Source organism: Acinonyx jubatus, chromosome E1, assembly GCF_027475565.1.
Source record: "Acinonyx jubatus isolate Ajub_Pintada_27869175 chromosome E1, VMU_Ajub_asm_v1.0, whole genome shotgun sequence".
NCBI classification, from domain to species: Eukaryota; Metazoa; Chordata; class Mammalia; order Carnivora; family Felidae; genus Acinonyx; species Acinonyx jubatus.
In genome coordinates, this window is record NC_069397.1 from 14,718,863 (window position 1) to 14,731,448 (window position 12,586).

The 12,586-nt window shown below is 51.1% G+C and overlaps 2 protein-coding genes across 2 annotated transcripts in view; both read left to right on the forward strand.

Moving 5' to 3' along the window:
• PRPF8 (pre-mRNA processing factor 8) overlaps positions 1-8,189 on the forward strand; it is a 32,517-nt gene extending 24,328 nt beyond the window's left edge. The window contains exons 31-43 of the mRNA XM_015081372.3: positions 339-499; positions 688-879; positions 1,190-1,427; positions 1,559-1,687; positions 2,810-2,923; positions 3,003-3,176; positions 3,465-3,658; positions 4,379-4,618; positions 4,711-4,852; positions 7,017-7,157; positions 7,294-7,433; positions 7,538-7,740; positions 7,853-8,189. Of these exons, the coding sequence (XP_014936858.1) occupies positions 339-499; positions 688-879; positions 1,190-1,427; positions 1,559-1,687; positions 2,810-2,923; positions 3,003-3,176; positions 3,465-3,658; positions 4,379-4,618; positions 4,711-4,852; positions 7,017-7,157; positions 7,294-7,433; positions 7,538-7,740; positions 7,853-8,007 (2,223 nt within the window). The 3' untranslated portion in view covers positions 8,008-8,189. The remainder of the gene's footprint in view (positions 1-338; positions 500-687; positions 880-1,189; positions 1,428-1,558; positions 1,688-2,809; positions 2,924-3,002; positions 3,177-3,464; positions 3,659-4,378; positions 4,619-4,710; positions 4,853-7,016; positions 7,158-7,293; positions 7,434-7,537; positions 7,741-7,852) is intronic.
• Positions 8,190-8,923: 734 nt separating this feature from the next.
• On the forward strand, positions 8,924-12,573 carry RILP (Rab interacting lysosomal protein). The gene is made up of 9 exons (XM_027034640.2): positions 8,924-9,415; positions 9,490-9,583; positions 9,668-9,774; positions 9,866-10,111; positions 10,412-10,539; positions 10,922-11,044; positions 11,726-11,809; positions 12,084-12,170; positions 12,202-12,573. The coding sequence occupies exons 1-9, from the start codon at positions 9,188-9,190 to the stop codon at positions 12,305-12,307; spliced, it is 1,203 nt and encodes a 400-aa protein (XP_026890441.1). The 5' UTR covers positions 8,924-9,187; the 3' UTR covers positions 12,308-12,573.
• The last annotated feature ends 13 nt before the right edge of the window (positions 12,574-12,586 follow it).

The following is a 12,586-nucleotide window of genomic DNA, read 5'->3' on the forward strand; positions in this document are numbered from 1 at the left end:
TACTTAAAGAGAAAAGAAAAAAAGGAAAACTGTATTTGGGGTGCCTGGATGGCTCAGTCAATTAAGGACTCTTGATCTCAGGTCATGATTTCAGAGTCATGAGTGCAAGCCCTACATTGCACTCCATGCTGGATATGACGCCTACTTTTAAAAAAAAAAAGAAAGAAAGAAAGGAAAAGAAATGAAAAAGCTCACTCTTGGTATGGGAAGTCCACCCTGGAAGCACCAAGGAGGAGACCTGCATTGTGGTGCCAGGTGCCACATTATCTGGACTCCTACAAGTCTCGTTTTAAGTGGGCTCCCATAAGCAGTCATAACCTTTCTACCTTTGCCTTCAGGTATTTGATCAGGAACTGGATGCACTAGAAATTGAGACAGTACAAAAGGAGACAATTCACCCCCGAAAGTCCTATAAGATGAATTCTTCCTGTGCAGATATCCTGCTTTTTGCCTCCTATAAGTGGAATGTCTCCCGGCCCTCATTGCTGGCAGACTCCAAGTAAGTGCATTATAACCCAGCCCTTGGCATCCAAGAAGCTTGTTTACTGTTCTACCTGTGCTACTTTGGAAACTTTCCTTTCCTTTTTGAGAGTTAGATGTAGCAATTGAGAGTTCATGTAGTTGTAGGACATTGGTTGTGTCAGTGGCTTCCTAACGCCTGGATTCCTAACCTCTCTCCACCCTCAGGGATGTGATGGATAGTACCACCACTCAGAAGTATTGGATTGATATCCAGTTGCGCTGGGGGGACTATGACTCCCATGACATTGAACGCTATGCCCGGGCCAAGTTCCTGGACTACACCACAGACAACATGAGTATCTATCCTTCACCCACTGGTGTGCTCATTGCCATTGACCTGGCCTATAACCTGCATAGGTAAGTTGGTGTTCAGAAGCATGTATGTAATGTCAGCCCCATACTTTATTTTTAAATTTTATTTATTTAAGTAAACTCTGTAGCCAGTCTGGAGCTCAAACTCAACAACTCTGAGACCAAGAGTCACATGTTCTGACTGCACCAGCCAGGCACCCCAGTCGGCCCCATACTTTAATGTACACGTTTTTTTAGTTTGCCTGTGTGGCCCTTTCCTCTTCTGGGTCATTGACCTTTTCTTCTTGCCTCTGTGTACATGGGCAGACACTTGTCAGCCTGGTCTTCACTCTTCTTGCCTCTTCTATTCTCATAGTGCCTATGGAAACTGGTTCCCAGGCAGCAAGCCTCTCATACAGCAGGCCATGGCCAAGATCATGAAGGCAAACCCTGCCTTGTATGTGTTACGTGAACGGATCCGCAAGGGGCTGCAGCTCTATTCATCTGAGCCCACTGAGCCCTATCTGTCCTCTCAGAACTATGGTGAGCTCTTCTCCAACCAAATTATCTGGTTTGTGGATGACACTAATGTCTACAGAGTGACTATTCACAAGGTGAGAATTAGAAACAACCTAGGGGTGTGGGACTATATATGCCTGTGAGAGGGTGATGAGGCAAATGTGTGCATATGGGAAGGTAGGGTGGATGTGTCTAGGCCGCACTAACTGATGATATCATTCTTTAGACCTTTGAAGGGAATTTGACAACCAAACCTATCAATGGGGCCATCTTCATCTTCAATCCACGCACAGGGCAGCTGTTCCTCAAGATAATCCACACATCTGTGTGGGCTGGACAGAAGCGTCTGGGGCAGGTGAGCTGGTTAAAGGGTAGAGAGGCTGTGGAACCTTGCTGCCCCTTTTTCTTTGGGGAGCAGGGAGCCAGGGCACATCCTCCTGTTTCTCTCTGTGAGAGATTATGTCTCATTTGAACCTTTGCTCCAAATTACTTAACTTGGGGAGTACTCTACAGGGGGCCCAGCAGTATGTGAGGTCCTTCATTACCTACCAGTTGGTCTCTCTGTTTCTTGCATCTCCCATCTCTAACCTACCTTGAACAAGACTACCAAGAATCATCTTTCTAAAGGGAACCAAGTATGCTTAAGACCTCATTTTTGCCAAATGTCTACCTCTATCTATCTAACTCTTTTTTTGCTGAATTAACTATTTTCTGGCTTCCTAGACACTTGATAATTTGGCTGAGCTACCACCTGTCCACCCATGGTTTTTCTTCCTTTAAAACCTGCTTCCTGGGGCACCTGGGTGGCTCAGTTGGTTGAGCGTCCGACTTCGGCTCAGGTCATGATCTCGCGGTCTGTGAGTTCAAGCCCCGCGTCGGGCTCTGTGCTGACAGCTCAGAGCCTGGAGCCTGTTTCGGATTCTGTGTCTCCCTCTCTCTCTGCCCCTCCCCTGCTCATGCTCTGTCTCTCTCTGTCTCAAAAATAAATAAAACACTTAAAAAAAAATTTTTTTTTAATAAAAAATAAAAAAAATAAATAAAACCTACTTCCTCCTAGTATCCCCAAACTCTGACATCCATTTCCACTTCTGTGGCTTTGCTCATGTATCTTTCTTTCTAGAATGATCTCTCCCCTTTACTCTGTTAATCAAGTCTTCCTTATCCCTTAAGACCTGTTTCTTTGTATAGCTTTTTATCAGTTTTAGCCTTAATTTATTTTGTCCCAGACACTTGGTATTATATAATCAAATACCGGCTTGTGGTATATCTTGTGTGAGTTTTGTCTGGCCAGCTAGGTTGAAAAACCCTTTTGGGCAAAGCCATCTGACACTTCTTTTGCACCTCCAAAGTACCTAACATTCAGTAGCGGTGTGCAACAGAAACATAGGTTGATTATCTCAAGACCTAGGCTGTTTTGTTCTAGTTGACCTGTGGTGATAGACACTCAATTTCCATTTCCTCCCCTCTTCCTTTTTAGCTGGCTAAGTGGAAGACGGCTGAGGAGGTGGCTGCCCTGATCCGATCTCTGCCTGTGGAGGAGCAGCCCAAGCAGATCATTGTCACTAGGAAGGGCATGCTGGACCCATTGGAGGTGAGAGGTGGATGAGGTAGAAGAAAGGAGGGCTGAGACGTATAGGCTATTTCTAATCTTGGACTTGATCTTGTCTCAGGTGCACTTGCTGGACTTCCCCAATATTGTGATCAAAGGATCAGAGCTCCAGCTCCCTTTCCAGGCTTGTCTCAAGGTGGAAAAGTTTGGGGACCTCATCCTTAAAGCCACTGAACCCCAGATGGTTCTTTTTAATCTCTATGATGACTGGCTCAAGACTATCTCATCTTATACGGTATGAAACTACCTAACAAAGAAGGTCACTCTAAGAGGAGTGGGTTTGGGGTCATAAGACAATCCTTAAGTTTTCCCCAGGTCCCCTCTGGGGCCATTTTCACATCTTCAGCCTGTGGATGAGACAGCAGTTCTGTGCTCTACATAAAAAGTTGACTGGGAGAGCGGTGGAGGCTCTACCTTAGAGTTTGAAATCAGTTTCTGGGTTCCCTGAAAGAACAGAATCGAGGAAACGGGGAGGACCTCAGTGTCTGAGCCCCCCGCCCTTTGTCGCCATACCTCTTCTCAGGCTTTCTCCCGCCTCATCTTGATTCTGCGTGCCCTGCACGTGAACAATGACCGGGCGAAGGTGATCCTGAAGCCAGACAAGACGACTATTACAGAGCCACACCATATCTGGCCCACTCTGACTGACGAGGAATGGATCAAGGTGGAAGTGCAGCTCAAAGATCTGATCTTGGCCGACTATGGCAAGAAAAACAAGTGAGCGCTGGTGGTTGGGAGACATCCTAAAAGGGTGAAATGAATGGTTCGGTGTGTGGTTTCTGGGTTTTTTGAAACATTTAAGGCTCAGAAATTTCTCAAGGAATTGTCCTGGAGATGCCTACAGAAAAAAGATAGTGTCTTCAGATAATGTAGAAAATGTCAGTGTTTCAGGGTTTCCGTCTGATTCTTGGGCATTGTTTCATGTTGCCATTTTGAGCAGGGCATTTCTTTACCGTTCATGTTACAGGCAGTTTTAACATCCACATCCCCAGGTACCACTGCTAACAGCACACACACCCCTTCCTTCCCTCTTCCTGTCATTTTGGCAACCAAGAAGAAAAATGTCCATAGATGTCCAGGTACCCCCCCCCCCCCAGGATGACTGAGGTGACTGACAGTACCAGCAATGATTGAGAACGTGTTCTAAGGGTTTCTGTTTTTGAGAATTGTTCTATAAACCAGGGCACTTCTTGTCAAGGAAAAGAGGGAGGTATGGCTACTGAGCAGGTTTGAGTGTTGCTGAAAGGGTGTACATGCTCAGGGCCATCCTGGGCTGTGATAAATCTTAACCGGTATTGGGACATCTCCACTATACACTTGAGGATCGTCTGGGGTAAGGGTATGGAGTCCCTTGTCCTACCGAGTTACACTCTTGCCATTGAGGCATAGTTGACCAAGGGAAGGGATCTTGTGGTGCGACCAATGCTGTCCCCGCAGTGTGAACGTGGCATCACTGACACAATCGGAAATTCGAGACATCATCCTGGGTATGGAGATCTCGGCACCATCACAGCAGCGGCAGCAGATAGCAGAGATTGAGAAGCAGACCAAGGAACAGTCACAGCTGACCGCAACACAGACTCGTACTGTCAACAAGCATGGTGATGAGATCATTACTTCTACCACCAGCAACTATGAGACGCAGACTTTCTCCTCTAAGACTGAATGGCGGGTTAGGTACTGTAAGGGGAAGAGGTAGGGATGGCAAAGCCTACTGATGCTGCCTGGTGCTCGGCCTGAGAAATGCTTACATTCCTCACCATTTGTAGGGCCATCTCTGCTGCCAACCTTCACCTGAGGACCAATCATATCTATGTTTCATCTGATGACATCAAGGAGACTGGTTATACCTATATCCTTCCCAAGAACGTGCTTAAGAAGTTCATCTGCATATCTGACCTGCGGGCCCAAGTGAGTATGTGTGCTCAACTAAGCCGTAGTGTGTGCCTGGCATTTTACATGCCTAAAACTCACCTGAGACTGCCTGGAACGCAAGGTACATAAGAGTGGCCGAAACAGCAAGGAGGGTTTTGGCTCCCACCAAATGTTAAAACGTTATAAAGCTATGGCAGTTAAGAGTTCCAAAAGTTGGGGCGCCTGGGTGGCGCAGTCAGTTGAGCGTCCGACTTCAGCCAGGTCACGATCTCACGGTCTGTGAGTTCGAGCCCCGCGTCAGGCTGTGGGCTGATGGCTCAGAGCCTGGAGCCTGTTTCCGATTCTGTGTCTCCCTCTCTCTCTGCCCCTCCCCCGTTCATGCTCTGTCTCTCTCTGTCCCCCAAAAAATAAATAAACGTTGAAAAAATAAAAAATTAAAAAAAAAAAAAAAGAGTTCCAAAAGTTTTTGGAAGAGGATAGCATATAGTCAGAAAGGGATTCCTGTGTACATAATAAATGTGTATCAGATCTGTAGGATTAAGGATGCTTTGTGGCACTGGAACAGTCAGAACCCTGCCTCACAGCACTTAAAAAATGCAGGTGGAGTAAAGACCTGAATATAAAATACTAAGCTGTAGAGTATTAGAAGAAAATATCTATTATTGTAATGCTGAGATCGCCTTTTTTTTTTTAAAGTTTATTTATTTATTTTGAGAGAGACAAAGACAGCCTGAATTGGGGAGGGGCAGAGAGAGAAAGGATCCCAAGCCCACAGCCCAGAGCCCAACGTGGGGCTCGAACTCAAGAAACCATAAGATCATGACCTGAGCTAAAACTAAGAGTCAGACGCTTAACCAACTGAGCCACCCAGGCAGCCCCAAGATAGCCTTCTTAAGATACAAAACCATGGGGCACCTGGGTGGCTCAAGTTGGTTGAGCATCTAACTTTGGCTCAGGTCATGATCTCATGGTTCATGGGTTCAAGCGCTGTATCAGGCTCTGTGCTGACAGCTTGGAGCCTGGAGCCTGCTTCGGCTTCTGTGTCTCCCTCTATCTCTGTCCCTCCCCTGCTCACTGTCTGTCTCAAAACCAAACATTAAAAATTTTTTAAAAAGGACACAAAACCGTAATCAAAATCAATAACTTGTGTGTGACAAAGGGTGCTGCAAAAGACACACTAAAAACAGGAAGAAAATTTTGCATAATTCTAAAATAAGGTGGATTAGAATCTAGAACAGGGAAGTTGATTTTTAAAAGTAATTGTAGGGGCGCATGAGTGGCTCAGTCAGTTGAGCATCCAGCTCTTGATTACAGCTCAGGTCGTGATCCCAGGGTTGTGAGATTGAGCCCTGCATGGGGCTCCACACTTAGTATGGAGCTTCTCTCTCTAAAATAAAAATTAATAAAATAAAAAAATAACTAGAAGAATAGGCAAAGAATATGAAGGTAGTTCAGAAATGGAACTACAAATGGCAAATGTCATATGAAAAGATGATTAGGGGGGTGCCTGGGTGGCTCAGTCTTGATTTCAGCTCAGGTCATGATCTCACAGTTTGTGAGTTTGAGCCCCATGTCGGGCTCTGTACTGACAGTGCAGAGCCTGCTTGGGATTTTCTCTCTCTCTCCCTTTCTCTCTGCCTCTTCCCTGCTTATGCTCACACTCTGTTTCTCTCTCAAAAATAAACAAACTACCTTGAAAAGATGTTTAGCCTTACTAGTAATCAGGTAATTCATATTGTATACAATATCCAATTTGTGGCCTCAGGTTGGTGAATTTGAGAAGATTGTTAATAGAAGATTGCGGGTGGGTTTATAGGACACAGGTCCTCTTTGTCGATGGCCGGGTAAAATTCAAAATACCACCTAGTGGTGGACTTAAAGATGTGTTCATCTTGTGAAAATTCATGAGCTGTGTGTTGGTGTGCTCATTTATTTATGGATACTGTTTAATCGATTGGGGAGTGTGTGAGCAATGCAGATTCTTGGACCCCACTTGAGATTCTGATGTGATAAGTCCGAGATGAGGGCCGTGTTTAACATTTCGAACAAGCACCCCAGGCTTCTCTGATGCAAGAGATTCTGACCACGTTTTGAGAAGCTCTCCTTTGTTCTTGGGGAAGGGAATGAAACACAGGGCTGACAGCCCAGAGTCTGGAATGGCACTAAGAATCGTTTTGGTTCTTGACCCCTTTGTTTCCAGATTGCAGGATACCTGTATGGGGTCAGCCCACCGGATAACCCCCAGGTGAAGGAGATCCGCTGCATCGTGATGGTACCGCAGTGGGGCACTCACCAAACCGTGCATCTGCCTGGCCAGCTGCCCCAGCATGAGTACCTCAAGGTCAGTGGGGGGTGTGGGAGAATGGGAGCTTTCTTCTGTGAGAGTGGTGGAAGGAAGGCAGCTATGTTGTTCTCATGGGGTGATTCCCGTCTGCAGATGGGGCTCCAGATAACTTTTCACCTCTCTTTGCCTATAGGAAATGGAACCCTTAGGATGGATCCACACTCAGCCCAATGAGTCCCCCCAGCTGTCACCCCAGGATGTCACCACCCATGCTAAGATCATGGCTGACAACCCATCTTGGGATGGTGAGAAGACGATTATCATCACCTGCAGGTAGACTTGGGCCCCTTTGGGAGGAAATGGGGTGCGGCAGGCATTGCAGCACAGGGCCTAGAACGGTGGCCTGAGCTCTGACTCTGTCTTCATCGCTCTGTCAGCTTCACACCAGGCTCCTGCACACTGACAGCCTATAAGCTGACCCCCAGTGGCTATGAATGGGGTCGCCAGAACACAGACAAGGGCAACAATCCCAAGGGCTATCTACCCTCGCATTATGAAAGGGTCCAGATGCTGCTGTCAGACCGCTTCCTTGGCTTTTTTATGGTCCCTGCCCAATCCTCATGGAACTACAACTTTATGGGTAAGTTCAGCATGGGGAAGTGGGGCTTGACTCTGGTTTGGAGATGGCCAGGGTCCAGGCTGGGTGAGGTAGGTGCACCTTGTTAACACTAGACCATTCCTTCTACCCCAAGGTGTGCGGCATGATCCCAACATGAAGTATGAGTTGCAGCTGGCAAACCCCAAAGAGTTCTACCACGAGGTTCACAGACCTTCCCACTTCCTCAACTTCGCTCTCCTGCAAGAGGGCGAGGTCTACTCCGCGGATCGAGAGGACCTCTATGCCTAGTTGTATCCTCACCTCCCCCTGCTTCAGACGCTCCACAGGCTGGAGTCTTTTACCCCCAAAGACAAGCTGGTGACATTCAGCAGCTTGGCCCCATTTTCCCGTCTTTGTGCTTCTTGTGTTATTGATCTCTGGTGGCTTGTAGTCCTGAGTAAAGTGTAATAATAAATTTTGTATAAATAGGAGTTTTTGAGTTGTTGTTGTTGTTTTCCTCCTGAGCTCAAATTCTGGATGTAGGGAGGCTGGACTTGTTCATAGCAACGTGCTGGCCTCAACCTTAAAGGGGCATGAGCCTCCTTTTCATGGACTGTGGGACTAAGTAAGTATCCCTTAGATTCCGGGAACTGAGGTGGGGTTGGGCTTTCACACCCTTACTGCTTGACCACATTTGTCAACATCCCTTCAAAATATTTGCAAACCGGGGCACCTGGGTGGCTCAGTCAGTTAAGTGTCCCGACTCTTGATTTTGGCTCAGGTCACGATCTCATAGCTGTGAGATCAAGCTCTCTGCGCTGGGTCTGGACCTGCTTAAGATTCTCTGTCTTTTTCTCTTTCTGCCTATCCCTGCTCTTGCATGTGTGTGCACTCGTATTCGTTCTCTCTCTCTCTCTACAAACCAAATCACTCCTATTCAACATCCTTTGGAACAGTTGCTGCCATTTTCTGAGTCTGGAAGCTTGTGGATTTGCCCCTCCAACTGTGGTGCCCAGCCTAGCCCCTTAAGCTTTGTGTCACTCCTGGTTGGGGAAATAGGCACGTGGCTTCACAGATGACTGTCTCTGAGACCAGGGACAACCCTCCTACCTCTCACCTCTTGCCTGTAGTGCTTGGCTGCCAAGTGGAGCCTCATGACACCAGACACTGGGGTGGAGCCTGGACTGGAGGCTGTGGGGAGGGATTGAAGAAAGTGACCACTTAGAGCCCTGAGCCTTAGCCCTGGGACGCCTGGCTGGAAGCAGGCAGTCCTGCTTCCTGTGACCTTGGGGGATCCGAACAGGACAGGGCCCAGGGGACCCAGTGCACTACCTCCTTCCCCACGCCTTTTCCCTTAATCGCCCCTCCTCTGTCGCCTCTTCCCCGCCCTCTACTGCCCTAAACTGCTTCCTGGGCCGAAACTGTTTGGCTTTTTCCTGCCCTAGTTAGGGTTGGAGGGGGGTGTCGCAGCCCTTGGCCTTGTGGAACCATGGAGCCCAGGGGGACGATACCTGGGGTGCCTGGCTGCGGGCCTCGAGTGGCCGCCGGGTCAGGGACGGCCGCGGAGCTCGTGTACCATCTAGCAGGGGCCCTGGGCACGGAGCTGAAGGAGCTGGCGCGCCGCTTCGGGCCGGAGGCGGCGGCCAGGCTAGTGCCGCTCGTGGTTCGGGCGCTGGAGCTCCTGGAAAAGGCTGCCGTGGGGCCCGACCCGGACTCAGTGAGTCACCGCCCCCTCCCCTCGCCACCCGCAGGGCTGATGGGAGCGTAGCCCTCACAGCCCGGACTCCCCAGCTGCAGGTGTCAGCGCAGCAGGCCGAACTAGAGCTGCGGCGGCTGCGCGAGGAGAACGAGAACCTCCGCAGACAGCTGCACTCTGGGCCACACGGTGAGTGCGGGCACGACCAGGGTGTGGGGTGGGCCGGCTCAGGGCCCCCACCCCAAGCCGCTGCTAAGTTCGCCCCTTCCTCAGAGGAGCGCGCTCTTCTGCGGCAGCTCAAGGAGGTGACCGACCGCCAGCGAGACGAGCTCCGGGCGCACAACCGCGACCTGCTGCAGCGCAGCCAGGAGACGGAGGCGGTGAGGGCGGGGCGGGACGAGGGGCGAGGGGCGGGGCTCTCCACCTCACCCACCGACACCCCGCCTACCTTCTCTTTTGCCCCGCCCCCAGCTGCAGGAGCAGCTGCAGCGCCTCCTGCTGGTGAATTCAGAGCTGCGGCACAAACTGGCCGCGGTGCAAACCCAGCTGCGTGCCGCGAGGGACCGCGAGGGCGAGCGGGAGCTACAGCGCCAGGGGGCAGTGGAGCTGGCTCAGGAGCCGGCGCAGGACCAGGCCAGGGGGGCTGGGTACGAGCAGAGGCAGGAGCCCGAGCGGGCAACCGCTGAGGCGGGAGCCCCAGGGACCCCTGAGGACCCGGTGAGTGCCAGTCGTAGTATTCGCAGGTCTGGTACTTGGTGGGCACTCGGGAAAGGTTTGCTGTGCGGCGTTAGCAGGTCCACCGGGAAATTGGAAGGTGGCATACAAGTGTGCGCCCCCCCCCCCCCCCAGCCGGCCTCTGCTCTCACTCTCAGCCAGAGCACTGGTCTGTCATCTGTTGCAGCGCCCTTGCCTCCCAAGTCTCCCTGCCAGTCACTTGCTCTAGCATTCCTGGGATGGCCCCAGGGGGACAGGGGAACGCCAGCAGAGGCACCCCCATCGACCAAACCTGTCCTTCAGCCAGGGCGCCCCTGCAAGGTAGGACAGTGCAGCTTCAGTCGAGAGGAACTTGAGCAGATCCTTCAGGAGAGGAATGAACTCAAAGCCAACGTGTTCCTGCTGAAGGAGGAGTTGGCCTACTTCCAGAGGTGAGGGCGGTGGGCGGGGGCTGGGAAGCTGGGGATGGGGGCGCTCCACTCATACCCGTTCCCAGGTCTCAAGTCACCAGCTTCATTTTTTGGCTCACTGATATATCCACAGTGACATGTGCCAGGCACTGTGCGGGACACTGGGAGGACACAGCACCTGCCCTCCAGGAACTTCTTCCAAATGAGGGAGGAGGTGGTACAAAGAGTCACAGCAGTGGTCAAAGAAGTACTCCTAGGAAAGGGCAACAACTAAGCTAAGGTCTGAGGGGTGTTAGCGAGGCGGAGTGTTTTAAAAAGGGGGGGACAACATGCACAGGTACTTGGGATGAGACCTACTGTTGGCATTCCCACTGCTTACTCGGCCCCTCTCCCTCCTCTGCAGGGAGCTGCTCACGGACCACCGGGTCCCTGGGCTTCTGGTTGAAGCCATGAAGGTGGCTGTCAAGAAGCAGCGGAAGAAGATCAAGGCCAAGATGTTAGGGATTCCAGAGGAAGCAGAGAGCAGGTAAGTCCCTGCCTCCATTCCCACTGAGCCAGCTCTCTCTTCCTCTTTCTGTTGAGCCTGATGTCCCAGCCTGGTCATGCTCTAACCCAGCCTAGTCACCCCTTGAGCTTACCACCTTAGACTCCTTACTCCCTGAGCCTGTCACCTAGTTACGGCTTAAACCTGCTAACCTGGCCTGGTTACCCCCTGAGCCTGCTGTCCTGTCTGTTCTGCTGAACCTTCCACTCTGGCCTGGTCACCCCCTGGACCTGCCATCCAGCCTGTCCTGTTGGGCCTTCCATTCTGGCCTGGGCACACCCTAGCCTGCCACCCTTCCCTCTGGATTGCACTGCACCCACGTGCCGTGCTCACTGTACCTCCTGGCAAAGAAACCTGGTAATGCTGCTTCTCCACATGAATTTTTCAGTTTCCTGTCTTGGCTGGATCTGTTTGTTCTCAGAAGTTTCAGACTGTAGTTCCAGCTATGTCAGGGCCGGCCGTCAGGCTGTAAAGTAAAAGCCTCAAGATGTCTTTCATCTCCCCAGCACCACCTTCTCTCCAGCCTTGAGGGGCCCAGGGTCACTCTGTCCTCCCTTGGCCATTCCTGGGCGCTGTGCAGAGGCCTGAACATAGCTGGACTCCTGGTGTCCCCTAGGGCCTTGATTAATGACCCCTACATCTCCTCTCTCCTCTTTGCCTCAGTGACGATGAAGACAGCTCATGGCTCCTACTCTCCAGTGATAAGGGAGCCCACCCTCCACCCACTGAGTCCCGAATACAGAGTTTGTATGTTGGGAGAAGAGGAAGGGGAAAGGTTGTGGGGGTGAAGGAGGGGCCCCACCTTTGTTCTTTCCCCCTTTCCTGCTCCACTGATATTCGTTTTGCTGCCCTGAGCTCTGAGCATGCCGCCCCACATTGGCCCCGGCCCCTTTGCCCCCTCAATACCTCACGCTGCCCTTTCTTCCTGTTGTATCCCTTTTCTCACCAGCCCCTGCCCTCAGCCCATATCGTTGACCTCTCTGGCATCCAAGCTCAGCATGCCTCGTGATTCTCCCCCCAGCTTTGGCCTGTCCTATCGGGGTGAAACAGAGGCCCCTGAAGCCCAGACCAGCAGCATGGCCCCCAGTAAGCTAGGGGGAGAAGAGGAGACCCCACAGCCACCCCACTTGGAGCCTGTGGGCAGCCCCACAGTCCTCAACTCCTGACCAGCCGTGCTCTGCACTCGATGAACATCTTTGTCTCAGCTGCCCCAGAGACCTGACTTTGGAATCTGGCTATGGGTAGATGTGTGGCTTCAAATGAGGACAGGGCTCCCTCCTTCTCAGCCCTCCCCAGGCACTTTCGCGATCCTGGCCTGAGCCAGGGGATGATGAAGAGCTCAGCCTACCTTCCTTCCCTGTATCTCTGTGCCAAGCCTCCGGGGTCACATGAAAGTGCTTCCTCCCTGAGTCTCCGTTTTCCCATTCGTAAAATTGGAGAGCGGGCTACCTACCTCCCAAGGGTCTATGCGAAAACGGCCTAAGCCAATATAATAAAGCCGCTGCCCACGATACCCAGAAACTG

Coding starts and splice junctions, on each gene's coding strand:
- RILP (XM_027034640.2), top strand. CDS start 9,188: ATGGAGCCCAGGGGGACGATACCTGGGGTGCCTGGCTGCGGGCCTCGA. Junction 9,416..9,489: donor TGGGGCCCGACCCGGACTCA/GTGAGTCACCGC, acceptor CGGACTCCCCAG/CTGCAGGTGTCAGCGCAGCA. Junction 9,775..9,865: donor GCAGCCAGGAGACGGAGGCG/GTGAGGGCGGGG, acceptor CCCCGCCCCCAG/CTGCAGGAGCAGCTGCAGCG.